At 51.3% G+C, this 24997-nt stretch overlaps 2 protein-coding genes across 4 annotated transcripts in view; one reads left to right on the top strand and one right to left on the bottom strand.

Annotated features, from left to right (window-relative positions):
* Positions 1-336: 336 nt before the first annotated feature.
* Positions 337-11905, bottom strand: POLH (DNA polymerase eta). Of its 2 annotated transcripts, none has more exons than XM_048843556.2 (10): positions 11398-11896; positions 11172-11306; positions 9889-10115; positions 8825-8994; positions 7519-7622; positions 6046-6165; positions 4860-4983; positions 3225-3290; positions 2298-2470; positions 337-1286 (listed from the first exon to the last, which is right to left on the bottom strand). In XM_048843556.2, exons 1-10 carry the CDS (start codon positions 11532-11534, stop codon positions 443-445), a joined length of 2100 nt encoding a protein of 699 aa, XP_048699513.1. In that variant the 5' UTR covers positions 11535-11896; the 3' UTR covers positions 337-442. The 2 variants fall into 2 exon arrangements, with proteins under 2 accessions (XP_048699513.1, XP_048699517.1); XM_048843560.2 differs by having other exon boundaries at positions 1058-1215; positions 11398-11905.
* Positions 11906-12023: 118 nt separating this feature from the next.
* XPO5 (exportin 5) overlaps positions 12024-24997 on the top strand; it is a 37754-nt gene continuing 24780 nt past the window's right edge. The window contains exons 1-14 of one of the 2 annotated variants that reach the window (XM_048843552.2): positions 12024-12243; positions 13064-13185; positions 13900-13972; positions 16598-16735; positions 17028-17210; positions 18539-18580; positions 19433-19459; positions 19867-20052; positions 20851-20927; positions 21534-21633; positions 22735-22818; positions 23265-23390; positions 23646-23736; positions 24349-24477. In XM_048843552.2, the coding sequence (XP_048699509.1) occupies positions 12139-12243; positions 13064-13185; positions 13900-13972; positions 16598-16735; positions 17028-17210; positions 18539-18580; positions 19433-19459; positions 19867-20052; positions 20851-20927; positions 21534-21633; positions 22735-22818; positions 23265-23390; positions 23646-23736; positions 24349-24477 (1483 nt within the window). In that variant the 5' untranslated portion in view covers positions 12024-12138. The remainder of the gene's footprint in view (positions 12244-13063; positions 13186-13899; positions 13973-16597; positions 16736-17027; positions 17211-18538; positions 18581-19432; positions 19460-19866; positions 20053-20850; positions 20928-21533; positions 21634-22734; positions 22819-23264; positions 23391-23645; positions 23737-24348; positions 24478-24997) is intronic. The other variant, XM_048843553.2, reaches the window with a different exon arrangement.

Genomic DNA, 24997 nt, shown 5'->3' with positions numbered 1-24997 from the left:
AGACAAGAAGGAAGATCCTGTGGTTAAGGCACTGCAGGGGTTACAGCTCTCGCTGAGGCAATCACTATCCCTCTGGGCTGTAGCTCCCTAGCTGTAAAATGGGGATACTGACACTTCCCAACTCCCAGGAGCATTGCAAGTGTAAACATCCATTACTGTTTGCAGAGCAAAAATGCCTAGTGATGGGACCATGGGAACACCTGATCACTATGCATGCTGTGCCATCCTGACACTGTTTCTGTCAGCATCAGCACCTAGAGGCAGGAGAACTGTTACCAGAATCTGCCAAGTGAAAAGGTGGGTGCATTTCCCTGCTGTGTTTCCCCAAGAGCCTCATTAGGTTCCAGACATTTATTATGCAATCTTTGGATAAAAGTTCTTTACAGAAAGGATAAAAACTTCACAAATCACTCAACTTCAGGCTAAAATGGTCCTGGAGCTCCTAGGGGGGCAGCCGTTTAAAGAAGAACTCCAGAGTCCTGGTCACTCCTTGCCTGGGTCGCTTTGCACTGGAGCCACCAGGGCTCTTGGCTTTGCTTTTGCTCTTGGCAGGAGAACTGGAAGCAGCAGCAGGGGCCCTGAGGGGGCTGGGTTCAGAGAAGGAGCTCTGCAGCTCCACAGCAAAGTGATAGTCCATGTGCTCCAGGAGCTCCCACACTGGCACCTGCTGGCCACACTTTTCACAGTGCAGCTGGTCTGGTGAGCTGGCAGGGCCTTGTGAAAACCCAGCAGAAGATGGCAAACTCTGCTCCTTCCACTCAGGGAGCTGGGAAGCAGCTGTTCCAGCTGATTCTGTTTTCAGAGTGCTCCTAGAGGCTGGGTCAGCAGAGGGCGTTTCTGCAGGATAAGGGAGCAACTCCTCAGAGGGAAGCAGTCTGTATGGGGAAGGGGAGCTGCCATCCTTGGGACTGTGCCTCGCAAGGGCTTCTGGAGTCTGACTCTTGCCGAGGATGAGACCGTCTCTCTCACTCTGGCCACAGGGATCAGGCACTGACAACTCTGCCTCTGCACTGGGGACACTAGGCAGGCAGGGCCCTGTGGCCACACGGGCTCGCTGCCTTTCTGCTGCCTTCCGGAAAAAGGACTCAATAGCATTGATGGGCTTCTTGCTGGGCTCTTTTCTTGGGCTCCCAGTGCACTTGACATTTGGGCTGGTTGCATTGGTGCCAGCTGGCAGGGTACACTGGGCATCACTGGTCAGGAAGGCAGCAATGCCTGCAGGAGAGAGCGTGGGAGCCTCAGAAAATTTGCTTGCGTAGATATGCAGAAATGTAAGCGGAGGGGACCTATGGAGAAAAGCAGATTAGCAGCAGCTCAAACCCAGCCAAAGAAGTGTGAAGCCTTTCAAGGCAGGATTTAAGTCAGTGTGTCAGGTTTCACTGGGCATGGTGACAGTGCAGCAGCTGAGACAACAGGACATTGGTGGGCTGGTAGGGGAGGATGTTTTAGTCATGCCTGTTGGCCAAACACTCGTACCCCCTCCTCCTCCTCGTGACTTTGCAGTAAGAGGCCTGGGCGCTGCAGATTGCCTGTGTCCCTGCCAGGAGCAAAGCAGCGCTTCCTTGAGGAATGTGACTTGAGCAGAGGGACTTGCCAGGCCCCCTGGATTCTGGCAAGGAGCCTGAACCCTCAGTCCCATCTGCCAGGGGTGGGAGCTCCTGCAACTCTCAGGCTCCCAGTCAGGGACAAGCTGTCCTGAAGGAGTCACTGCGGTGTGCTGGGCACACCTCATCCTCCTGCCCAAGCTAGGACATGAAAGTGGAAAGGAAACAGGTTGTACTTAAAGTGCTTTTATTTTCCCCCCCATGCCCTCTCTGCCCAACAAGCATCTTGTCCCCCTGACCACCAGAGCACAGCCATTCTCTTCTGGCTATCCCAGGGATGATGGCACCCTGAGTACAAGCCAGCCAGGTACTCACGGTGCAGCAGTACAGCTCAGTTCATTCCAACTCCAGAGGAGCACAGCCCTGCCCCCCTTTCTATTGGCACCACCCAGATGCTGAAGGTGGAAGTTAGCACTGCATGGTGGGGGTTTGGGGGAGGACGATGCTCAACAGCTGCCCTTCTGGGTGGGTAGTGCTCACCTGCAGCTGAGCCTAGGACAACATGTGCCTTGTGTCTTCCAGCTCTGAGGGCCCCAGCTCTCTCTGCCAGAGCCAGCTCCTTCCAAATTCAATCCCTGCTCCTGTCTGTATTCAGCACAGCCCCTTTGTCCTGCATGTGTCATCTCCCAGGGCACAGCCCAGCCCCCCTCCTCCAACACACCAACCCTGAGGCCAGGAAGGGGAACTGCTCACCATGCAGCCTGCTGGGCTCCAGCCACATTGCAGTTTCGGATGATCATGAAGGCATCACTGCTGATCTTGTGGGCGTCATAGCGGGGCAGGGCACAGCAGCGTGACAGGCCACTCGCTCGCTGATCACCTAGCATGCGGATGCTCACAGTCAGCTGTTTGGCCACCCGGCAGTTCTGCAGAGAGAGGACACAGCTGCAGTACAGGGCAAAGCAGTGAATGCCAGGAATGTGCTCAGAGAGGCGCTCAGCCTGGAGCACTGCACTGCCAGCCAGTAACTTTACAATCCAATGCCACCACCTGTCCTGGCAGGATCAGCTGCTGTCTGTCACCATCACAGTCTGAGGTGGATACCGAGTGTGTGAGGGGCTCATACACCTTGTGCATGTATCGGGGGAGGGGGTGTCATCCCTGCTTCCAGCCCTACACAGGTACGTTCCCCTTTATCCACATCACAATACAGCACAGCTGCCAGGTTAATCTCAGCCCTGGCCAGCAACATAGGATCCATGGGTTATAAAGCAGCTCGTTCACTTTTAGTGGTGTAGGGCAGGGCTCCCAGAAGTGAGCCAGCAGAAAGCGCATGCTAGGACTGAGGTGCACAGAGAGGAAGCTGCCTGCCCCAGCACACTCATCCCCTCGTGTACCTAATGCTCGCATTCATTAAGGGAGGGGAGAGGAGGACAGTGGTTAGCTCAGGGTATTTTTGGGTCAGGCCCTCCTACAGCACCTTTCCCTCTCTGGGTCCTTCCTCACTTAACTCAGTCAGCCAGCAGCTGTGCATTTGAATGCAGGGCAACTTCCTCTGCCATTCACCACAGTCACCACATCCCCCAGGCTGGTGTCAGACAGCTCAGGTAGCGAAGACCCTGCTGCCTCTGGCCCAGCCCCACAGCAAGAGAGGCAGAAAACCCTCAAGCCCCGCCTTACTTGGTCTCTGTCCTTGCTCAGTCTCTCCTCTAGCTCCAAGGCCATCTGCAGGAGCCAGTGCTGCACCTGCAAGCAGGACACAGCAGCATTTGATACAGCCCCAGGACATCCCCACACACATCCAAGCAGCTGCTGTTACAGGACCTGGAAGTCAGCCCTGAACATCACCACACTCGGCAAGCTGCTGACAGCCAGAGCCCCAGGCAGTGAGGAACATTCAAGGGGCACTTGGCTCAAACTAGGACCACAAGGTCAGTTTCTTACAAACCCCAAGATCACCACAAATGCTTCCAGAAAATCAATAAACCCAGGGGAGACGGGGTTTAGATTTAATCTGAGATGCATCCACCATGCCCCAGAATCTAGAGCAGTGGTCTCCAAAGTTTTTGGATCGTGCACCCCCACTATGCCACCGAAGAAAGAAGAGCGGAAGACCTGCTGTGGACATGCCGCCGGAGGGGAAGAGCTGCTGCCGAAGAAAAAAAACGGCGGAGTGCCATCCGGCGGCACTCCTCCTGCCGCACACCGCCTGGGATCCTCTGGCGCACCCCACTTTGGAGACCACTGATCTAGAGCATCCCAGATATTGCAGCACGTCAGTGCTGGGAATCTGAAAGGGACAGAACTTCTAGTGACATTGTCCCAGGCCAAGGGAAACGCAGCAAGTGCAGAAATCCTGTAGATTTTTAGAACCGTCTTCACTCCCACCTTCTCAGCTGTTAGTAACACAAGGAAGGACAGAGTTTCTAACATGACAATGTCCATTTAAATCTGGATCTGAAAGCAGGCTGGGAGATTCAGAGCTCAGCTTTGTGCTGCTCTATCATATGGATGCTTAGAGAACCCTCTCGCACCTTGCCCAAAGACAAGGTGCCCTCCAGTATGGGCCCAGCTGATGTGGGTGGCATTTGTGTTAGCAGCAGGTTTACACCACTTGCACTGCTGCAGTCACACAAGGACTTTCATTCCATCCAGGCATTTAAAGGCTCCTTTCCAGCAGGAATCTGGATTCCCCTTGGAGAAGAGACTTAGTAACAGAAGGCCAGCAATCCTGACAGACGCAGCTAGATGACAGGGAATTTCAGCAGCACAATCCGTTAGCGGTCTTCATCCAAGCTCCCACTAGGTGCAGTTAACCAAGGCAGACTGAAAAGCAGCAGGAGCACATCTTGTAGCGAAGGCAAAGGCAGAATATAGTGTACAGGACATTCTCATCCTGGCGCATCCACGTGCTCCCTCAGGCACAGCAGGACCAAGGGGATAGAAATCCATCAGTGCCAAGAAGGGATTGTACGCACAGCTGTGGAGAGGACAGGATAAAGGAACACTCCCTCCCCTCACTCCACACTGACCAGTGTGCTGTAGAGTATGAAGGGCTGAGAGACTCCTGTTCCCTGCTGACAGAGGGAGATGTAAGGTGTTTCCCCAAAGGAATTACACAGCTGCTGGTGCACAGACTCTACGAAGCCTAAGAGCCCGATTTCAGGGCGCTGCATTCAGCATGGTGAAATGCAGCAGCTCTTGCAACACAGTCTGAGCCCAGAGGGAGGGGGCTGCAGCCTGTGGAATGGATCAATGGCTATCCCTATCTCAGGTCCAAACCAGTTCTGCTCAGGAGATCTCACGCTCTCTTACCTGCTTCTGAGTGGTCAAGGCTGCTTTCCCAGGGAAATTCTTGCTGCATCCAATGGACTTAGGCAATTGCCTAGGTTTCACAGGTTCCTGTTCAATTCCTCTGCACAGATCATAGAGCCAGGACCTGAAAGTCCCACACGAGGTTTGAGATTAAGGCTGATAATGGTCCATCTCTCCTCCTGAGCTCACTGAGGATTCAGATCAGGAAGACCTCATGGCTCCTGCACACCTGCATGTGAAACTAGGCCCCAGGGACTCCTGGGGCAGTGCACACAGGCAGGGTTCAGGGATAACTTTCTGTTCTAAACCCAGCCAGCCACTTGAATTCTCCTGGCCTAGACCTGCCTAGGCAGGCAGTTAGATAAACCACACAATGGGCCCCATGGGACTCACCCCTTAGCACAGAGTCCTTTACTCCTGCAGAGTACTGCACAGGTATTATCCAACAGCTATGACCTCAACTGCATCTCACACTGGCCGCATCTGGGGCTACAGAGCTAGGTGACTTCAGCTAGCTGAAGCAACGGGCTGCTTCTCTGCTTGGCCATTTTAAACTATATTCAGGTGATGGTTCCAGCTCCCCAGGCAGCTGCAATGGCAGCCAGCAGCAGATTTCATTCAGCTACTAATGGGGAAATACCTTACAGCAGTTATTGCTCAAGTGCCCCAACTCCCTCCCTACAACAGCAGCATTCCCTAGACTAGAGGTTCCCAGCCACTGCTCTGTGCATTGGACATTTCAGGCTTCAGACTGGTTTCCTAAGCTCCCAGTGCCCAAGCTTGGGACTGGTATTCCTAAGCTCCCAACACTTAAATGATGAGCCTCCGTGCTGGGCCTGAGCACTGTTGCCTCCCATTCCATCTTCTCTAACCTGCTCCGGAGCTTGAGTTGTGTCCCTGGAGCAGCACATACTCCACAGCAGCATACAGGGGACAGCTGAATGAAAAACAAGCGCTTAGCCTTGGGAGGATAGACAGGTGCTTGGAAAGATCAAAAGCCAGTTCACATGCCTAGCAGACCATTACAGGACACTGTCTCAATGCCATCCTGAAAAGACCCAGACAGAAACTCTCCTGCGCAACAACCTCAGCAGAATGGCCTACAGATCTACTCATGAAGAGGAGGGAAAACACAAGCCTATTATCCTATGGAGACCTGCAGCCTAGAAGCCAGCATGTTACCTACCCAGTCTTGTCTCCGAAGTGAGTTTGGAGCTGTGACTCGCTGAATAGGGTCAGCTGCCCCATGTACTCCACTCCCAGTACGTCTGCGATGGAGGCACCCAGCTTCCCTCCCAGGTGCCGGCTGCAGGAGAAAGAGGAAACATAGAAGAGAACTGTCACATGGAGACTGAAGCATGTTCAGCACACCCCAGCTCCCATTCACTGGCAGGAAGCAGGATAGGTGAGGGAGCAGCGCTGGCTGGCCAGACTCCTTTACTGAGGAGCAACACATGATGATTCCAGTGAGGATGGGACAGCTCATCAATTCCTAGCCTGAGATGTGGTCGCATAGGAACAGGGAGAGAAAAGGCAGAAATGCACAAAGGCAGCACCCCAGCACCCACCCTTGCTTAAAATCTATTTGTTCACTCACTCTTCCCTGCCCTCTCCCCAGATCTAGCCATTCCTATGTGGGCAGGAAAGACCCCAGGAGTAGCTGCCTGAAGGCAGATGCTAACTTTGCAGCTCTGGAGCACGGCTTCCGACTGGAAAAGTTGGTGGTTACTTTTTCAGCTCCAACACTGTTCCCGAGACATTGTTCATAGTAGATTGTGCAGATGTTCAGAATATGACCGTGCATGTTCTCCAGGCTCCTGGTGCTCAGCTCCCCAACACTAAAGTCTGAATACACCAAGCATGAGGAGTCTGCATGTTTCCACTTGGTGAGCCTTGCATGTTGTCCAACTGCACTTCTTGAGCTTAGCTACACCTTAGGAACAGGTTCAAATGATGCCAATTGAACTCTGGTAGGCCTTTTGGGCTTGCCTCCTTCATTGGGGAAGGAGCGAATGATAGCATCTCCCAAACCAGTCACTCACGGTGTCAGAATGAGCGGTCATGCTCAGTAAATTGTGCAGATCTTCCCAATAGGATCCCCTTTCTCTTTTCTTGCATGCTTTAACGAGCAGTGAAGTAGTTAATATTTTAAGGGCTTGTCTACGAACAATTAGTTCTCAGCAAGCTACGGTGTGAATTGACCCTGCAATTAGCTTGCCACGCAAAAACCATCTGGTAATGCGCTTTATCTATTCCCGTTTTAAAGTGCACTAAGGAACTGTTTAGTGAGCGTAAACAGGGTCCAGACAGCGTGCAGTGAGGTAGATTCATACCCCAGCCTGCCGCAAACTAAATGTTCATGTAGACAAGCCCAAAATGTCTACATCATCATCACTGGGCATCTGAATTAGCCCTCACTGAGCTGAATAGGGCAGTTCACACCTCTCCAAGATATTCAACTGAGTTTTGCACGCAGAGTGAGCATGAACTAAAATGTGCATCTTGGCAACCAGACCAGCTAGAGATTATTTTTTAAATGAAAGCTTAAATTCTGGTGAACAAAGCAGCAGCATGAAAGAGGGGCTGATACACTCTACTGCCAGGTGCCAGCTCAGTCCAAGTCCCGGGTTCAGCGAAAGCACGATTCCCCAATACTTACATGCTGCTGATGGGCATGTGGCTGAAGAGCTGTGAGACAGATCCCTGGGATACCAGCGTCTGGCGGTTGGGCTTGTTCAGCCCACAGGCCAGTTTTGCCAGTGCCTGAAATATGGAAGAGTGTGGAAACCCCATTACTGCAAACCCCACATGCTTCTAAAAGACTGCCTACTAGGTTCTGCAGTAGAGCCCCCAGCTAATAGCTGAAGGGCTCTCTCTAGGCTTTAGGATTCCACAGCATCTTCCATAGGCACAGCTCTGTTGAGGACAAGATTCAGGTTCTATCGCTCTTCACTCCCCGTTATTAACTACCACAGGATCTGAACTGTGCTGGCTAAACTGTCTTTAAACACAATGTCAACTGCAACAGTCTAGCTCTGAGAAGAGAGTCAGAACCCTGCTTTAGACAGTTTAGAGGACTCAGTGTGTTTAGCATGGTTGTGCTGGCTCAGTTCTGGTCAGGAAACTGTGCTAAAATCCCAAGAGCAGCCCTCACACTCCTGCCCTACTACCCACCCCATGCCTGTTTTCTCTGTCTGGGCCTCTCCTCTTCCATCCTCGCTGCTCCTGTCTTGCTCTTTCTTGCTGTGTCTCCTTTAGTCTTCTCTCTGCAAGGTCAGCAGCAACAGAGTGCTACAGAAGGAAACCTACAAGATGCTAGTCAGTAAAAGGTGTCACAGTTAATGCAGCAGGAAACTCAGAGCTGCAGTATCGGAGTGAGTCAGTTCCCCTTTGCAGCTGGTTGTGTGTGTGTTCCTGTGGTTGCTGCTGGTGGTTGGTTGTACATTACCCAAAGCACATCCACCAGACAGGAAGACCAGAAAGCCAACCTGACCCACATCACATCAGCATTCGTGGGGTGGGATGTGGGGAGGAGGGGAGACACTGAACTAGGGTTCTTTCTGTCCAATTAAACAGGAGTTTACACCAGTAAAGCCCTCCTATGGGCACAGAATATGTCTCCTCATTCTCGGAAGGAAACACACACTTTAAGATCAGTCATTTCTAGCGAGGACTCTCTCCTGAGCACTTTAAAGTGCTTTTCCACAGTGAGTTGACTGCTCGGGATATGCCAGAAAAATCAGAGCCCTGGCCAGTAAGTGAATCCGGTTCTAGGTAGTTTACATCTAAACAGTACTGGGCACACATTACAGCCTATCCCCATGCTTTATTTTCAACTACATGCGTTTAAATGTGGCCATGATGTTCCATTCTGCTCAGATGGTGACTCTGATGGTTTCATTTATTTTACTGCATAATCAAAGTACACCACTTGAAACAAAACCACCCGATTGTGTTACACACACCTTGTTGTGTGAAATCCCAGCTGAACACCTCAGTCCAGTAACTGCTTCCACAGCTGCCCTCATTTCCTCCACAATTACTGCTCCTACTGTCAGCTGCAGCTCTGGACAGCTGATGTCAGCAAAAGGCAGCGACTCAAGCCATTGGTGCAAGCCACACTGCCGCAGATCCTCTGAAAAAGAGCACAAAGGGGATTAAAGCCCAACACAGCAAGGAGCGTGGTGGTTTTAGCAAGCTAGAATGAACAGTGGCCACACACTTGTCATTGCGCCTTTATTCCATGGTCAAGAGGTAAGCTCCCTGCACCAGTGCATTTAGAAGAGGAGAAATTCTATTTGCCAGACACCTCCTTTGGAAAAAGGAAAGCAAGTCACTTTCCTGCCAAACAATTGAAACAGACAACTACTTCCCAACTGCACCAATAGGAGCTGGAGAAGGAGATGGAGATGAGGTAAGACTTTCACACACAGCTCTCTGCTTCAAAAAAAAAACAAAAAAACCTGAAACAGACTAAATGAGTTTGCTCTAGATAAGACCCAAGTTTGTAGGTACATTTGTCCAGATCTGCAAAGTGCTCAATTATTTACATGAACAACAGTGCTCCCAAGTGGTTGTTTGGGTACATTTCAGCCCATAGATGTTTTCTTTTGAAAATGAAACTTTAGTCTGAATTTGAGCTTCAGCACCAGATCATGGATAACAGAGCCCTGGGACCAGACACTCTGCATGGCAAGTAAGGATTAAAGAGGTTGGGAAGGGCCAAACAGGGAAAAGGGACTCTAGAAATCTTTTCCCAGACTCTATTTGCAATGCTGGCCTTTCACAGTCACAAGTAAGTCGTCTTTCACCTGTTCCTTAGGACAGCCTTGTTTCCCTTGCATTAGGGCATTTCTACACTGTGAGGCCTGCATTTTACTTTCTCTTTGACACGAACTGCAGTGTAGGGCAATTTCATTTTACCCTCACTTTCTTTAGAGCTGAAGGGAAATAAACTAAGATGAAAAGCAAAAAGGAACTGCTTAACTCCAGGAAAAGAAGCAGCATGTGCCTGGTGGCTTGACATTACCTTTGCAATCCACACTCTTATTCTTTGCTGCTGTTGTAGAGACATTTGGCAGTCCCTGGATGTAAGTAGTTGGCAGCCGCTCTGCTAGGATAGGCTGCCCTTGCATCTTTTTGAGCCTCTCTTGCACAGCGCTACTCAGGTCCATGTAGGCTTCATCAATGCTGGCACGCTCAATCACAGCAAAGCGCGACATCACTTTCATCACCTCTACACTGGCCTCTCGGTATCTGCAGCAGAGGGACATAAGGAGCTCAATCTTTGTCATGCACCTGGGACTCAGCGGCCTCTCAGCCCACGGTGTCTCTTTCCTTTTGTCTCTCCGTCCAACTTCCCTACTGGCTGAGACCTAGCCAACCACTTGGGCTACTGAGCAGCTGGTTTAATGGATGTGCTCCTCTCCCAAAGCTAAGTTTACGTTTTGCATGAATATCTTAGCCCCACTATTCAATGACACTAGTCTGACCCTCATGTGGATGAGCTCAGAGGCTGAAAGTCTGGGCACATCTCAGTTGGGTTTTCTAAATATGAAGTTAGTATCGGGGAAGGGTCTGCCCTGATAGATTCAGACACTGAAGGCTAATCTACAGTGAGAAGTTACACTAGCATAGTTCCATCTCTCAGGGGTGCCAAAAAACCCACAGTCCTAAGAGATGTTACTATGCCAACCTAACCCCTGGTGTAGACACAGCCAGCCGATGGAAGGAGTCTCCCAGCAACCCAGCTATTGCCTCTTGGAGAGATGAATTAATGACACTGATGCAAAAACCCCTTCCGTCGATGCAGGAAGCATCTACGCTCAGGCTACGATGACCTTTCCAGTGGGGCTACGGCTACACCACAGAGCTTACAGTGGCGCAGCTGCACTGTTGTAGCACCACTAGTGCAGACGCTCTAACCCAACGGGAGAGCGCTCCTGTCAGCTTCATTCCTCCAGCCCCCGTGAGCAGCGGTAGCCATGTCAAGTGCTGTCCACACCAGGGCTTAGGTCTGTGTCATTTATGTCGCTCCGGGGGGTGGCTTATTCACACCCCTGAGGGACATAAATTATCCCAAGCTAAGCTGTAGTGCACACATAGCCTCTGCCGCTCCCTGCCTGGGCCCTAGCACAGACCCGGGTCGTGGCTGGGACAGCCTTAGCGTAGGTTTCCCACTCTTCCCTCGCCTCCTGAAACCCGGGCCCTCTCTGGTCAGCGTCTCCTAGCGCCCAGGAGGGAGGGACCCCGACCCTGCAGCAGGGCGCGCGGCGCTGCACACACGCCCAGGGGGCCCCGGGCTCGCCTCACCTGCTGAGGTCCGCCTTCCCGTAGGCCTCCGGGACCCGCGCCAGCACCAGCTGCGGGCAGCGCTTCTGGGCCTCGTCCGCCCGCATGCCCCGGCTGATCCCGAAGGCGCGCGCCTCGTAGCTGACGGCGATGATCCTGCGGGGAGACAGTGCAGAGAGTGGGGCGGGCCGGGCCGGGCCGGGCGGGGGCCGCGGGAGGGGTGGGGGAGGGGAGAGGCAGCACGTACCCGCCGCCCCGCCACGCGTCGTACTGTACCACGGCGCAGGGCTGGCCCCGCAGCCGCGGCTCCCGGCGCTGCTCCACCTGCGCGAAGAAGCAGTCCATGTCCACCAGCGCCACCACGCGCTCCCGCCCGCGAGACATGGCCCCCTGGCCTCGCGAGCGAGCGAGCGAGCGCGCGCCGGGAAAAGTCAACGGCTACGGCTCAAGCCGACCGCGCCCGGCGGCAGTTTGTTTTGCTCCCCGCCCCCGCCGTGACGCCGCGCGCGGTCTGCTGGGAGCTGTAGTCCCCGCGCGCAGCAGGATGAGGGCAGGAGGCCCGCGGTGCATGCTGGGAACTGTACTTCCCGCGGAGGGGGCTGGCGGTGGGTTGCTCTCGCGCCCCGGTGATATAAGCTCCCTCTTCCGGTTCGGAGAACTGGCGCGGTATGTGCGGCTGCTTGTGATTGGATCACCGGACATTAAGGAGTCAGGACAGGGGTTGGCGCAAGCGCATTACCATGTCCCCAATCGCCGCCGCCGACGTTATCCTCCCTTCGCGCATGCGGTTTCCCTCCTTCAAGCGTCGCGCGGTTCACTTGGCGCATGCGTAGAAGCCTCCCGGTTCCCGTTGCACATGCGTAGTATGTAGAGCCATCTTGGTCCCAGGCGCGCCTGCGCACCGCCTCCTTCCCTCTCCCGGTGTGGTAGCCCTTGGTCCTCGCCTGCTCGGTCGCCCCGCGCGGACCTTGCCCCGCCCGGTGCCGCCATGTCCGCGGAGCAGGTGAGCAGCCTGTGCGAGCAGCTGGTGAAGGCGGTGACGGTGATCATGGACCCGGCCTCCACCCAGCGCTACCGCCTGGAGGCGCTCAAGGTACCAGGGCAGCGGGGTCCGCGTGGGGCGGCCGGGCTCAGCGCTGCCCGCTCCCCACCGGGGTCCTGGCCCGGGGCAGTGCCGGACCCCCGGGCCCCAGATCCCGGGGAGCACAGTGATACACCCCCCGCCCTGAAACCTGTCCCCCCACCCCCGCCCGATCCGTAGCCTGGCTCTGCCCCCTGTGCAGGGTTCAGCCCATGGGTCTGCTCCGGGACAGCACATGTCCGATACCCCTGAATTCTGCCCCCGTCTGAGCTGGGTTCCCCAGTCTCCGTCTGTGGGCTCGCCCTGCCCCGTGGCATGGAGAGCTGGCAGCCTGCATTGCCTTTAATCCCTGTGCAGGTGTTTAGGGGCCCCAGTGATACGCTCTAGTAAAGGTCTATAGAGACAGGCAGTTCCCCAGGCTGGGATTTGCTGCAGCACCTTTCCCAGAGTGAATATGAATGACCCTGAAGTTTGTCTCTTTCAGGGCTGGTCAGGGGGGTCTGAAGAGCATCAGAGACTCTCTTTCTGCTGCTAGAGGCGCTGAAAGTAGCCTGTAGCCTCAGGAAGGCAGCTCACGGTATTGGGCCACAAAGGGAAAGTATTCCCAGATAATGAGGATTTGAGACACTCGATGTGAAGCTGAAATTGTACAGAAATTGTTTGCTTAGCCTCCTGTGCTTTCCAGGGAGAGTTCACCACTTGCAGTGGGCAGTTTTGAAGCTCTGTTTTTCCTCTTTTCTCCAAATTGTCCTAATGTTTCACTTTTCCCACGCTCATTTCCATGTTGCCACTTGATAGTTTTTGGCTCATTGTTATCCTTGTTCCTTTTCAGTTCTGCGAGGAGTTTAAGGAGAAGTGTCCCATCTGTGTCCCCTGTGGTCTGAAGCTGGCAGAGAAAACCCAGACAGCCATTGTCAGGCACTTTGGTCTTCAGATCTTGGAGCATGTGGTCAAGTAAGGGAGCTCACTTGGGCTGCATGGTTTTGGTGCTATCCTAAACTATGGAGAGAGAACAGGCCTGTCATGTCACAGTTGTCAGTGCAAATTATTGTTCCCAGATGTCCGTCCGTTGGTTACAGGAGTGGACAGGGTGTCAGGAGATTTGGGGTCTGTACTGAGCCCTGTCATTAACTCACTGGGTGACCTGAGGGGGCAAGTCACTTCCCATCTCTGTCCTTGTCTCCCTATGTTTAAAATGAGGGTAATAGCAAACACTGCAAGAGGGGCATGCAGGTTAATTCATTGCATAGATCTTAGACAAAAGATGCTGGAGACAGGCAGGGAAAGTATTATCAGTAGATCACTGTAAAGTTCTCTGCCACTAATTTCAGATTAATAAAAGTACTTCTTCACTATACAATTTGGAGATCCTTCTCTCTTGGCTCCACAAACCCAATATTTTGTGCTCTTGGTCCTTTTCCTGTAGATGTTAACGAATCCTGCACGTTCCCTGAGCTGTGCTGATCTCGGTGCAGATGCTCTAACTGGGCTGTAATTTTAGCTTCAGCCAATAATGTTGCTCAGTAAGGGATTGGGTATTGGCAGTGCAAATGAACGATGCAGCCTCAGCCTCCCTGGCTTGGGCAACGGGCTGATGGATTTCTAAAACAAGTCAGTGATCTGTGCCAGCGTATTGACTTGGTGCCCTCTGTGTGTTTTGTTGGACAGGTTTCGCTGGAACAGCATGCCTCGCCTCGAGAAGGTCTATCTGAAGAACAATGTCATGGGGCTTATATCCAATGTAAGTGCTGGCTGCCTCCAGGGCCAAACCACCATATGGAGCAGACTCATAGACTTTAAGGCCAGAAGGGACCATCATGATCATCTAGTCTGACCTTCTGCACCCTACAGGCCACAAGAGCTCACCCCCCCTGCTCCCGTAATAGACCCATAATCTATGGCTAAGGGACCATGACTAAGGCTATGTTTTAGTCACAGATATTTTTAGTAAAAGTCTTGGACAGGTCACAGGCAGTAAACAAAAATTCATGGCCCGTGACCTGTCCATGACTGGTACTATATACTCCTAACTAAAACTTGGACAGGGGGCTGCGGGTGCTCTCAGGGGGCAGTCTGGGGGTGCCACAGGTGCTGGGGGGATGGCCCGGGAACCCGCTGGTGCTGCGGGGCAGGGGAGGGTTGGCAGGGCTGGCAGGCTCCTTACCTGGCTTCACATGTCCCTGCAGCCCCTAGGGGTGGAGTAGGGAAGGCCAGGTGCACTACATGCTCTGCCCTCGTCATGAGCTCTGGCTCTGCAGCTCCCATTGGCAAGGAACTGCAGCCAATGGGAGCTGTGGGGGTGGTGCCTGCAAACAGTGACAGCGCACAGCGCCCCCTGCCCTTCTGTCTAGGTCAGGTAAGTGCCACCCCACATCCCAACCCCCTGACCCAGCCCTAAGCCCCCTCCCACACCTAAACTGCTGCCATTGCTGGTGACCTTCCAGAGAGTTCAGGCAACCCCTGAGCCAGCCGCACCAAAAATCACCAAAGTCACAGAAAGAAAAGGAGTACTTGTGGCACCTTAGAGACTAACCAATTTATTTGAGCATAAGCTTTCGTGAGCTACAGCTCACTTCATCGGATGCATACTGTGGAAAGTTTAGAAGATCTTATTATATACACACAAAGCATGAAAAAATACCTCCTCCCACCCCACTCTCCTGCTGGTAATAGCTTATCTAAAGTGATCACTCTCCTTACAATGTGTATGATAATCAAGTTGGGCCATTTCCAGCACAAATCCAGGTTTTCTCACCCCCACCCCGCCACACACACAAACTCACTCTCCTGCTGGTAACAGCTTATCCAAAGTGACCACTCTCCTTACATTGTGTATGATCATCAAGGTGGGCCATTTCCAGCACAAATCCAGGGTTTAACAAGAACGTCTGGGGGGGAACAAGGGGAAATAGGCTACCTTGCGTAATGACTAAGCCACTCCCAGTCTCTATTCAAGCCTAAGTTAATTGTATCCAATTTGCAAATGAATTCCAATTCAGCAGTTTCTCGCTGGAGTCTGGATTTGAAGTTTTTTTGTTTTAAGATAGCGACCTTCATGTCTGTGATTGCGTGACCAGAGAGATTGAAGTGTTCTCCGACTGGTTTATGAATGTTATAATTCTTGACATCTGATTTGTGTCCATTTACTCTTTTACGTAGAGACTGTCCAGTTTGACCAATGTACATGGCAGAGGGGCATTGCTGGCACATGATGGCATATATCACATTGGTGGATGTGCAGGTGAATGAGCCTCTGATAGTGTGGCTGATGTTATTAGGCCCTGTGATGGTGTCCCCTGAATAGATATGTGGGCACAGTTGGCAACGGGCTTTGTTGCAAGGATAGGTTCCTGGGTTAGTGGTTCTGTTTTGTGGTATGTGGTTGCTGGTGAGTATTTGCTTCAGGTTGGGGGGCTGTCTGTAGGCAAGGACTGGCCTGTCTCCCAAGATTTGTGAGAGTGTTGGGTCATCCTTCAGGATAGGTTGTAGTTGTAGGTTGTATCCATGCCTTCCGTGACCAATACATGCAGCCTTAACCATAACCTCTGGCTGAGAGTCCCACGACCTCTTGCGGAGCTCTTTCACTTTGTTGAGGTGGCACATGAAAGTGAGGAGGAAGGATGACCTTGTGGTTAAAGTACAGGAGGCCTGAGTTCAATTCCAGACTGTGCCCTTTACTTGCTATATGACCCTGGGGGAGATACCATTTCCCTCTCTGCCTCAGTATCCTCCTCTGTAAAATGGGGATAACTTACCCACCTCAGAAGAGCTGGGGGTTGTGAGGTTTGCTTCATATGTACACAGTGTTTTTGCAGTCCTTGGATGGAAGGTTCAGTAAATGTGGAGATTGTCACTCATTCAGTTGAAGTATAGTGATCTCTGCTCCAAAATGAATCTCTGAGGTGAGAGGATTTCTGCTGTTCTTTGCATGAAGGCTAGATGTAGCATCAAAGCCGTATCCTTGACTCCTGTGAAGCATGCAATTTGGTCTGGTGCTGTAGGTCAGCAGTGTCTGGGAAAGGAGAATTGTGGATTGAACCCAAAGGTGCTTTAGAGTTCTAGACCTCCTTCCATTTGGCCACCACAGGAGGTTTCCTGGAAATTCCCACCCACAACTGTCAATCCATCCAATGGAGGCGATGGTCTTCAAAGACCTGCTCCTCAGATGACAATCATCTGGTGCACAGAGCCTGCCAGCTGTGAATGCCTGGGAAGGCGGGAGTTCCAATCAGGACAAGAACAGCTGGGATGAAGGTGTATTTGTGTTATTGTCCAGTGGGTCTGCAGCCAGACTCCCCCATGGTATGAATGATTGTTCTGGGGGCAGCTGGCTCCATTTTGTGTGATCATCTTCTTTCTCTCATAGGGAACACAGAATATTTTAGAGGAGGAAAGTCACATTAAGGATGTCCTGTCTCGCATTGTGGTGGAGATGATCAAGCGTGAATGGCCTCAGCACTGGCCTGATATGCTGAAGGAGCTGGATACGCTCTCCAAACAAGGGGTATGAAGCACACCTGTCTGTCATACTTGTCTGTACTCTTCCAGTGGCTCATAATTCTAGGTCTCCTTTCCTTATTTCATGGTCAAACAAGCTGGAGTTACAGTAGGTTCACAGGCTGTTGTCAGGTTCCATTATTCCAGGAGATCACGTTATCAGAGACTAAACCATTGTAGTCATCCTTCTCTGGCTATTCCCCAGACCCTGGTCTGGTGTTAATCTGTGTCTCTGAGCTGCTCTCTGCAGGGCTTCATGTTACGGCTAGATTCATGGGTGTGTTTGTTTGGGACATTAGGAGACACAGACAGAACTGGTGATGTTCATCCTCCTGCGTCTGGCAGAGGACGTGGTGACCTTCCAGACGCTGCCCACCCAGCGGCGACGGGACATCCAACAAACCCTTACCCAGAACATGGAGAAGATCTTCAGCTTCCTGCTCACTACCCTGCAGCAGAACGTCAACAAGTATAGGCGCATGGTAAGAAGCTTCTTCCTGGGAGCCTAGTCAGCACTGGGATCTTGGATATGGGTCGCACTTTTTGGGCAAGTGAGAGGAGACTCAGTCTGAAATCAATTGCTGTAGTTACACCTTGGAGCTCTGTTGTGAGCATGAAAACAGTCAATGGCTGATGAGAAAGTCTCAGGGTTCAGGAGGCAGCATTGGTGTCAGCAGTCTGGATTTCTAGTGTTGATCACCTGAGATGGATGAGAACCTTGCGCTTGCCACTGGGAGGCTCAGTTTGTTGGCACTAAGGCATTGGTTTGGCACCATTCTCCTAGAGATCAGGTCAGAAACTCCTACTGCAAAGAGATGGTATGGGGTGCTGCTACCTTCTAGTAGCAGATGCCCCTTGTCCTCCCATAAACGGGGCGGTTTGGGCTCTACTTTACTACGGTTATAATCCTATGATACTGGAGATGTGCAGGTTGCTCAAGACGTGATAAAGGCAGATCTTTGCCCTGAAGAGCTCGTAGTCTGATCCGGTGAGAGTGAGATGGGGTTGGGAAGGTGAGGGATACAGCACTGACCAATCCAGAGACAAGCTTCTTATGTGCACATCTTGTTCCCTTTTATAATGTGTTAAAATGTGGAGTCATGCTTAGCATGACAACAGTGTGGTGGAGATGAAGCAGTGACAGGCTTGTATCCTATTCGCCGAGAGGGACATTTCAACCAGTTTCCTTGGCACATTCACTGGCCGCATAGACTAGCGGTTCTCACCCAGGGGCACATGTACCCCTGGGGGTACGCAGAGGTCTTCCAGGGGATATACCAACTCGTCTAGATATTTGCCTAGTTTTACAACAGGCTACATAAAAAGTACCAGCGAAGTCAATACAAACTGAAATTTCATACAGACAATGACTTGTTTATACTGTTCTATATGCTAGACGCTGAAATGTAAGTACAATATTTATATTCCAATTGATTTATTTTATAATTATATGGTAAAAATGAGAAAGTAAGCAATTTTTCAGTAATAGTGTTCTGCGACACTTGTATTTTTATGTCTGATTTTTGTAAGCAAGTAGTTTTTAAGTGAGGTGAAACTTGGGGGTACGCAAGACAAATCAGACTCCTACAAGGAGTACTGTAGTCTGGAAAGGTTCAGAGCCACTGGCATAGACCATTCCGTAGAGCTGTGTATTTCTTTTTGCCGTTTATTGCTGACCTGGGGTGTGTGGGAAACCTTGTTGCGTTTTGTAGTTCGGTTGAGTACATTTCCAGCTGAGGTCTGAATTGCAATGTTGAGACTCTGAAGTGTGGTTTCTTCTGCTAATGGTGGAATCCTTCTGCTTGGCCAGGTGGGAGCGCCCCAGGAGCGAGATATCCTCACCACTCCACAGGTTAGCAAGATCTTTGAGCTGTTTTGTGCACAGGGTGAATACTGCGGGTTGGGTGTCCAGCTACCAGTCTGCTTACTGGATTGAGAGGGAGGGAATTGCCAGGCCTGGGAGCTGTACTCTGCAGTGCTGTTAGATATTCAGCTGTGGTGTGGTGGGTCTGTACTTAGGTATTTGGGGTACATCTGGGGTGACTTGAGTCATTGCACTCTAAATGTTGACAGAATGGAGTTTCCAAAGCAAAACCTTGCAGAAGAAAGGGATGGTTGCAATTTTCCTTGTATGCAGAAAAACAGGGCATCTACTCAGATCAGACTCTGCTGTTGCATAATTTAGGCAATAAGATGGCACACACACAGTGCATTGTTGCTGTTAAGCACTTAGAGCTGGGGACTGGAAGTCAGGACTCCTGGGTTCCAGTCCTAGCTCTGCCACTGCCTTACTTTGTGGTCTTGGTCAAGTCACTTCTTTCTAAGCATTCGTTTCATTAGAATGAGGCCACAAACGCTTCCCAGAGGTTGTGATCGTTGAACGTAAGACGCTTTAAAAGGGAAGCAAAGGCATCTTCTTCCGTGGAAGTTTCAAGGAAGTATTGGAACCCACACACACACATTCAGAGGAACCTGCCACCTGGAACATCTTTTTTCAGAGGAGAGAATCTGTGGCTTAACTTCCAGTGGAAAGTCCTGGGGCAGTGTCCCGAGCTGGAAAATGTGTTGCAGCCTCTTTCACCAGGCATCTATTCACTGAGGCTTCTCCGGGCTGCACCCTCTTGAATGAGCCGGGGACTGCCCAGCAGTTGCTGGGAGGAGATGTGCACCAGAGCTCACTTACTGTCTCTTGTTCTTTTTTCAGAAGACTGAACTGGCCCAGGAACCAAAGGTGAGTACGGCCTGGGGAGGCAGTGCAGACCGAGGCTGTTTGGAACCAGACTCAGGTTTCCATGCCGTAGCCTGTCACCAGACACCGAGTTGCAGTTTATACTTTGGTTAATTAACCTGACTATCTGGAAAGGAGGGAACTGCTCATTTCAAGCGGCCCTGATGTTGTTAGCCTGAGGACTTTGCCCCACTTCCCCTACCCACTGCCACCTCAGTTACTTTCCCGGAGAAGGCACTTCAGAAGGTAGTTGCTGTCATATAATGCATGTGCAGCTCCAACATGGAGAAGTCAGCTATGGCTGAGACATGGGTTGCCCCACATCTGGGCCAGAGGCAAAGCTCTGCACTGAGATTGTTTCCATATAAACCCTTTCTGGGTCTGAACCGTTGGTTATGGTCCGTTCACAGGCCCAGGCAAACTGCCGCGTTGGGATAGCAGCACTTAACACCCTGGCAGGCTACATTGACTGGGTGGCCATGAGCCACATCACAGCAGATAACTGCAAGCTCCTGGAGATGTTGTGCTTGCTCCTGAATGAACCCGAGCTCCAAGTGGGAGCAGCAGAGTGTCTTCTGATCGCTGTCAGCAGGAAAGTGAGTTCCTCCTCCCAAGCCTCCCTGACCCCTCCTGCCCTCCACATTCCCCTCCTCTTCCTGGGTTTAGTCTTAGTTTATCAGGTTGAGCAATGGTAATGTCACTCCTTTAGCTAAGGAATTAAGTCACCTGCCTCTTTGGCTGCCCAGGCACCCGAGTGACTTTAGGGTGGGTGCTTCCCCAGGACAATGGACAGAGCAGTTTCTGGAACCCACCCAGGCCCCGTTTCTCTGTCTGCCCTTCCATACAACTTTGAAGCTTGAAATCCCTGCTTGAACAAATAACGTTAACTCGTTCCTAACTCCTGCTGTCCTCAGTGCTCTCTGCCACAGAGGAGTGTTGGGGTATTGCCATCTCGCTGTAAGAACCTAGTAGGATTTCTGATGCCCAGTAGATGTTTTCTGAAACAGCACCATCGAGGTGTGCCCTGTATGTTCTGCTGCCACGCCCACCCAGTGTGTGCTTATCCCAGATCAGTAGCACAAGCACAGTGCTTACAAGCAACCTTACAATAACAAACCAGTCCAGCTGCCCTGCAGCAACAAGCCAATATGCAGTGGAAGAAGAAATAGGCCTATAAGGACCAGGTTTTGGTTTAAGGCTCCCAGTGGGGTTACTGGGGAAAACTACTTTATACTCCAGTAGTTCTTTAATTTCTTGTTGCATTTTGTTCTGCTCAGTGGTGGAATTCAAGTCCCCAAATGGTAGCACAGCTAGTGATCTGCTAGCTCCCTCTCGCTGGTGGGATGAGGTGCGGTCACGTGTTTTGACCAGTGTGTACTTTGCTTTTTGTGTAGGGGAAGCTGGAGGATCGGAAGCCCCTTATGGTCTTGTTTGGAGATGTTGCCATGCACTACATACTTTCTGCTGCACAGTGAGTACTGTCCAGTTGCTGTGGGAGCGCATCATGGTCTTAAGTGGAAACTGGCTGCGGCTGGCCTGTATTAATAAGTACCTCTCTGCCCCAAGCTATGAAACTAAAACTGGTCTCTTGGAAATTACCTCAGCACCTGTTCCCATCATGGCCTTTGCTCAGGTGTGGATAGAGTTCTTAGCCTTAGTACTATCGAGTGCTGCATATCGAACCACTACTGTGCACAGATCCTCAGTGTGGGCAGCATGCAGATCCAGTCTGGCCTAATGGCAGCAAGCTGGCATTGGATTAGGAGAGGGTAGAAAGTGTTACTTTTCCCAAACTTGAAAAGCCAACCATTTTCCTAAGTCCCATAACTTCAAAAGAAGCTGCTCAGGGTAACTCCCAACTTCCCAAAATCTTCTCTTTTGGCCTGAGATTGATCAGGAGATATTGGGAGAAGGTCCAAAAGGTTTAGACTAGAAATACTTCTAATCTTAAAATTGGATCTCATATCAATAACTTCTGTAATGGGGAAGGGAACCCAACCATGCTGATGTCAAATTGTCTTCCCAACTTACTACTGTGTGTGTAATCCTGACCTTCCCTTTCCCTTCTCCCTCCCAGGACAGCAGATGGTGAAGGCCTGGTAGAGAAGCATTATGTTTTCTTGAAGAGACTTTGCCAGGTCTTGTGTGCTTTAGGCAGTCAGCTGTGTGCATTAGTGGTGAGTCTTCTACAAACACTGGAAGCAATCCTGACAAGACTGTCTTTCAGGGGGATGATTGGGGATATGGATACCATGATTCTTGTTTATACCATTGATATGGAGAGCAGCAGTTCTTTCCTCTAACAGAGGAGGGAACAGAAAGGGCCTTGCATGCAGTGAAACCTGGCAGGTTTGATGCCAACTCTTCTAGGGGTGTGCTGGGAACTTTGGATCTTCTACCGACGGCACCAAAGTGGGGATGTAACAAGAGCGATTGTTTAATAACGGAGCTGGCTTGCTGAAAGATGTTGTTTGTGGAAAGACCAGGTCAGCTGGCTGCAGAGAATTGGTGTGACAGTAAACTCACAGGGAGCTGTGGGAGGAAGGAAAATCCTGAACCACTTGAGAAGATAGACTTAACAAGAAGCAGCTCTTGGAGGTTTGACTACCTCAAGCTAGGGTGACTTCACTCACTGTATGGTGGAGGGGAGCCTTGGCTATTTATCCTTAGCAAAGCCTGCTGTGAGTGGCAAGGGCTTGTGGCCTTTTATAATACAGGCTCAGTTCACTCCAGGGATGTCAGGGTGACAGGCAACCCCACAGAAGGATGTGCTGCTAAGGAAATCCTGGGAAGAACAGCCCCAGAGAAGGGAGCACTCAGGACAGTGCTAGGTCAAAGAGTACTGCCGGAGTGAGGAGTGAAGCAAATGCTGATGCTTTTTTAAGAACTGCTACATCTCTGGTCTCCTTTTTCCCTCCATTTCTGAGGTAGTCGGGTCATTCCGGCCCGCCAGTGAATACCTCATGATGGATTGGGTGTTGTGGAGTGTTTATAACTTTTTCCAAGCTACTCATAGTCCATCCTTTTCTCCTGAATGTGGCTGTTGTCTCCTTTGGCACTTGCAAGGCAGGTAGTGGGAACTTGGCACTCTGGAGCAGCAGCAGTTTCAGAACACAGCTCTTTTTCCGCCATTATGCGCTGGCTTTTTTGTCCCCCCAGCACATTGCGCTCCTGGTTTCCAAGTGGCGCTGCCACCCAGCTCCTCCTGCTCTACTGCTGAAGCGTTGTCTGAAATCACTCGTCGTTTTGTCTGAAATTACTCATCCTTCCGTTAACAGGGCTCAGATTCTGACGTGGACACCCCAGCCAACCTTGGGAAATACCTGGACTCGTTTCTAGCTTTCACAACCCATCCCAGCCAGGTAGGGGAAAGGGAGAGGGGGCTCTGAGTGCAGCGTGTGTAGTTAAACCACAGCGTAGGAGACTGTGTCACTCCTGCTGCAGAGGAAATCAGCTCATGTCTGTTACGTTTTTGAGAGCCATCTGCCATTTTCTAACCATTTCCTCCTCTGAGGATGTAGAAAGTGATGTGGTCAGTGCTGCACTGCCATCCAGTGTCCCATAAGGCCCATACAGCATGGAGAGCACAGATTTCAGAGACTGGAGCAAACCCTGGTATTTGCTTGGTGGGAGACTCTTTCCCATTTGCCAGAGTAGCTTGGCAGTTTTGTCTGGGTCTGGAAAGTGTGTGGCCTGGATTGGGGAGTCATTGTAGCTTGCCATTCCCCTTTTAGCACAAAGGTTCAAGCTTCTGCACCAGAGAGTACAACCCTATTGAAACTTTTGGTCTTTCTTCTTTTCCCCTCAGTTCCTGCGATCTTCCACTCAGATCACCTGGGGAGCCCTCTTTCGACATGAAATCTTGTCCCGTGAACCTCTGCTGTTGGCTATGATCCCAAAGTACCTTCGTGCATCTATGACTAACCTAGTGAAGGTATGGAGGAGCTCTGCTCTGCTGGGTGTGAGCTGGTGGTGCCTCAGCGAATGTTTCATAGTGGTAACGGTGGAGAAGCTGGGTTTTTGACACAGCAGTGTAGAGCATCATCTCTGGGCTGCAGGGTATCAGTCCTGGTCTGAAGATTACAGTTCTTCCGCTCTTCCCCTAGTGTGAGTCCCCTTGGAGCTGGTGCTCAGGCAGAGGTGGGTGATTGCTCCACTCGCTCCCTCACCAAGTCCCTTCTGTTTCCAGGTGGGCTTCCCCTCTAAAACAGACAGCCCCAGTTGTGAATACTCTCGCTTTGACTTCGACAGTGATGAGGACTTCAATGCCTTCTTCAACTGTAAGTCATCCGGGGGCCTCCCAGCAAGGCCTGCTACCTCTGTTTGAAGTTTGCAGTCTTCCCCTCGCTCTCACAGGGCTGGGGGTTCCTGGCCTAGCTTAGTGCCCACCCTCTCAGCTCAGTAATGAGCTTCAGTTGCTCACATTGCTGCTCCAGGTCTTCCCACTTGCCTTGTGCCTGGTGAACTTCTTGGCATTCTCCTGTGGCAGCCCAGGCATTCAATTCTGTTTCCTCTTGGCCAACAGGTGGCAACTAAGGTTTGCTGAGCCTGCATCACTCAGTGCTGAGGCATGTGCTTCCTCAGTCAGTTATCCGGGGGGAATGAAACTCACTGTACCCCAGGACTTGAACAGGAGCCAGGCCTGGGGGCAAGGATCCTAAAAAGGGGGCTTAGCTAAAGAATTTAATCTTATTTCCCAAAGCAAAGCTGGAAGGCTCCCATGCTGTACTACAAGCTGGTCTACTACCAGGTATTTGAGCTCGCTCTGCAGAACTCTACTGCCAAAGTAGCAGCCACAGATGTTCCCAGCTGTGGAAAAGTGAAGAGCGACACTGAAGGGGAGCCATTTCCAATATCTGAACCTGACTCCTCAAATCCAATTCCCTTGGCAGCTTTCCGTGCCCAGCAGGGAGAAGTCATGAGGATGGCGTGTCGCCTGGACCCAAGGACTGGCTTCCAGATGGCTGGGGAGTGGCTGAAGTACCAGCTGGCAGCTCCTGTGGATATTGGACCCATGAACTGTAAGTTGCCTGAAGAGCAGGAGAGACAAGAGGCTCAGCCTCCCCCTGGAGCCCCAAACAAGCTTCTGTGTGTGTCTTTTGAAGCCACACCTCTTAAAATCAACTAGGTTTCCAGGGTCTCTGCAGGAAAAATCCCTCACTGCCTACTTAAGCAGCTACTGGTCGAGAGCCTTTGACTGACAGGAAAGCTCCTTCCTTCCCCCAGTTCCTCTCACTTGTATCTTTCCCATGAAAACAATTTCAAAGTGAGAGGCCAGACTTGACTGGATATGTCCTTCCTGTAAAATGCAGCCAATCTCTGTCCTGAGAAATCCAAACATATCTGCCTCGCAAAGGCGTCTGTCACTTACATTGCTCGTCCTCCACACAGGCCACTTGCTCCCTTTAAAATCCCATTTAAGTGAGACCCTTCCTTTGTTTTCCCTTCTGCTGTGGTTTGTTGGAATCACTTCCTCTTATATCTCAGGGATGTTGTTTGTGATCCAGGAGCCTCCACCTCGATGACAAAGCAAACAGCCTT

The sequence above is a fragment of the Caretta caretta genome, chromosome 3 (assembly GCF_965140235.1).
Source record: "Caretta caretta isolate rCarCar2 chromosome 3, rCarCar1.hap1, whole genome shotgun sequence".
Lineage (NCBI taxonomy): Eukaryota > Metazoa > Chordata > Testudines > Cheloniidae > Caretta > Caretta caretta.
This window is presented reverse-complemented; position numbering and strand designations above follow the sequence as displayed.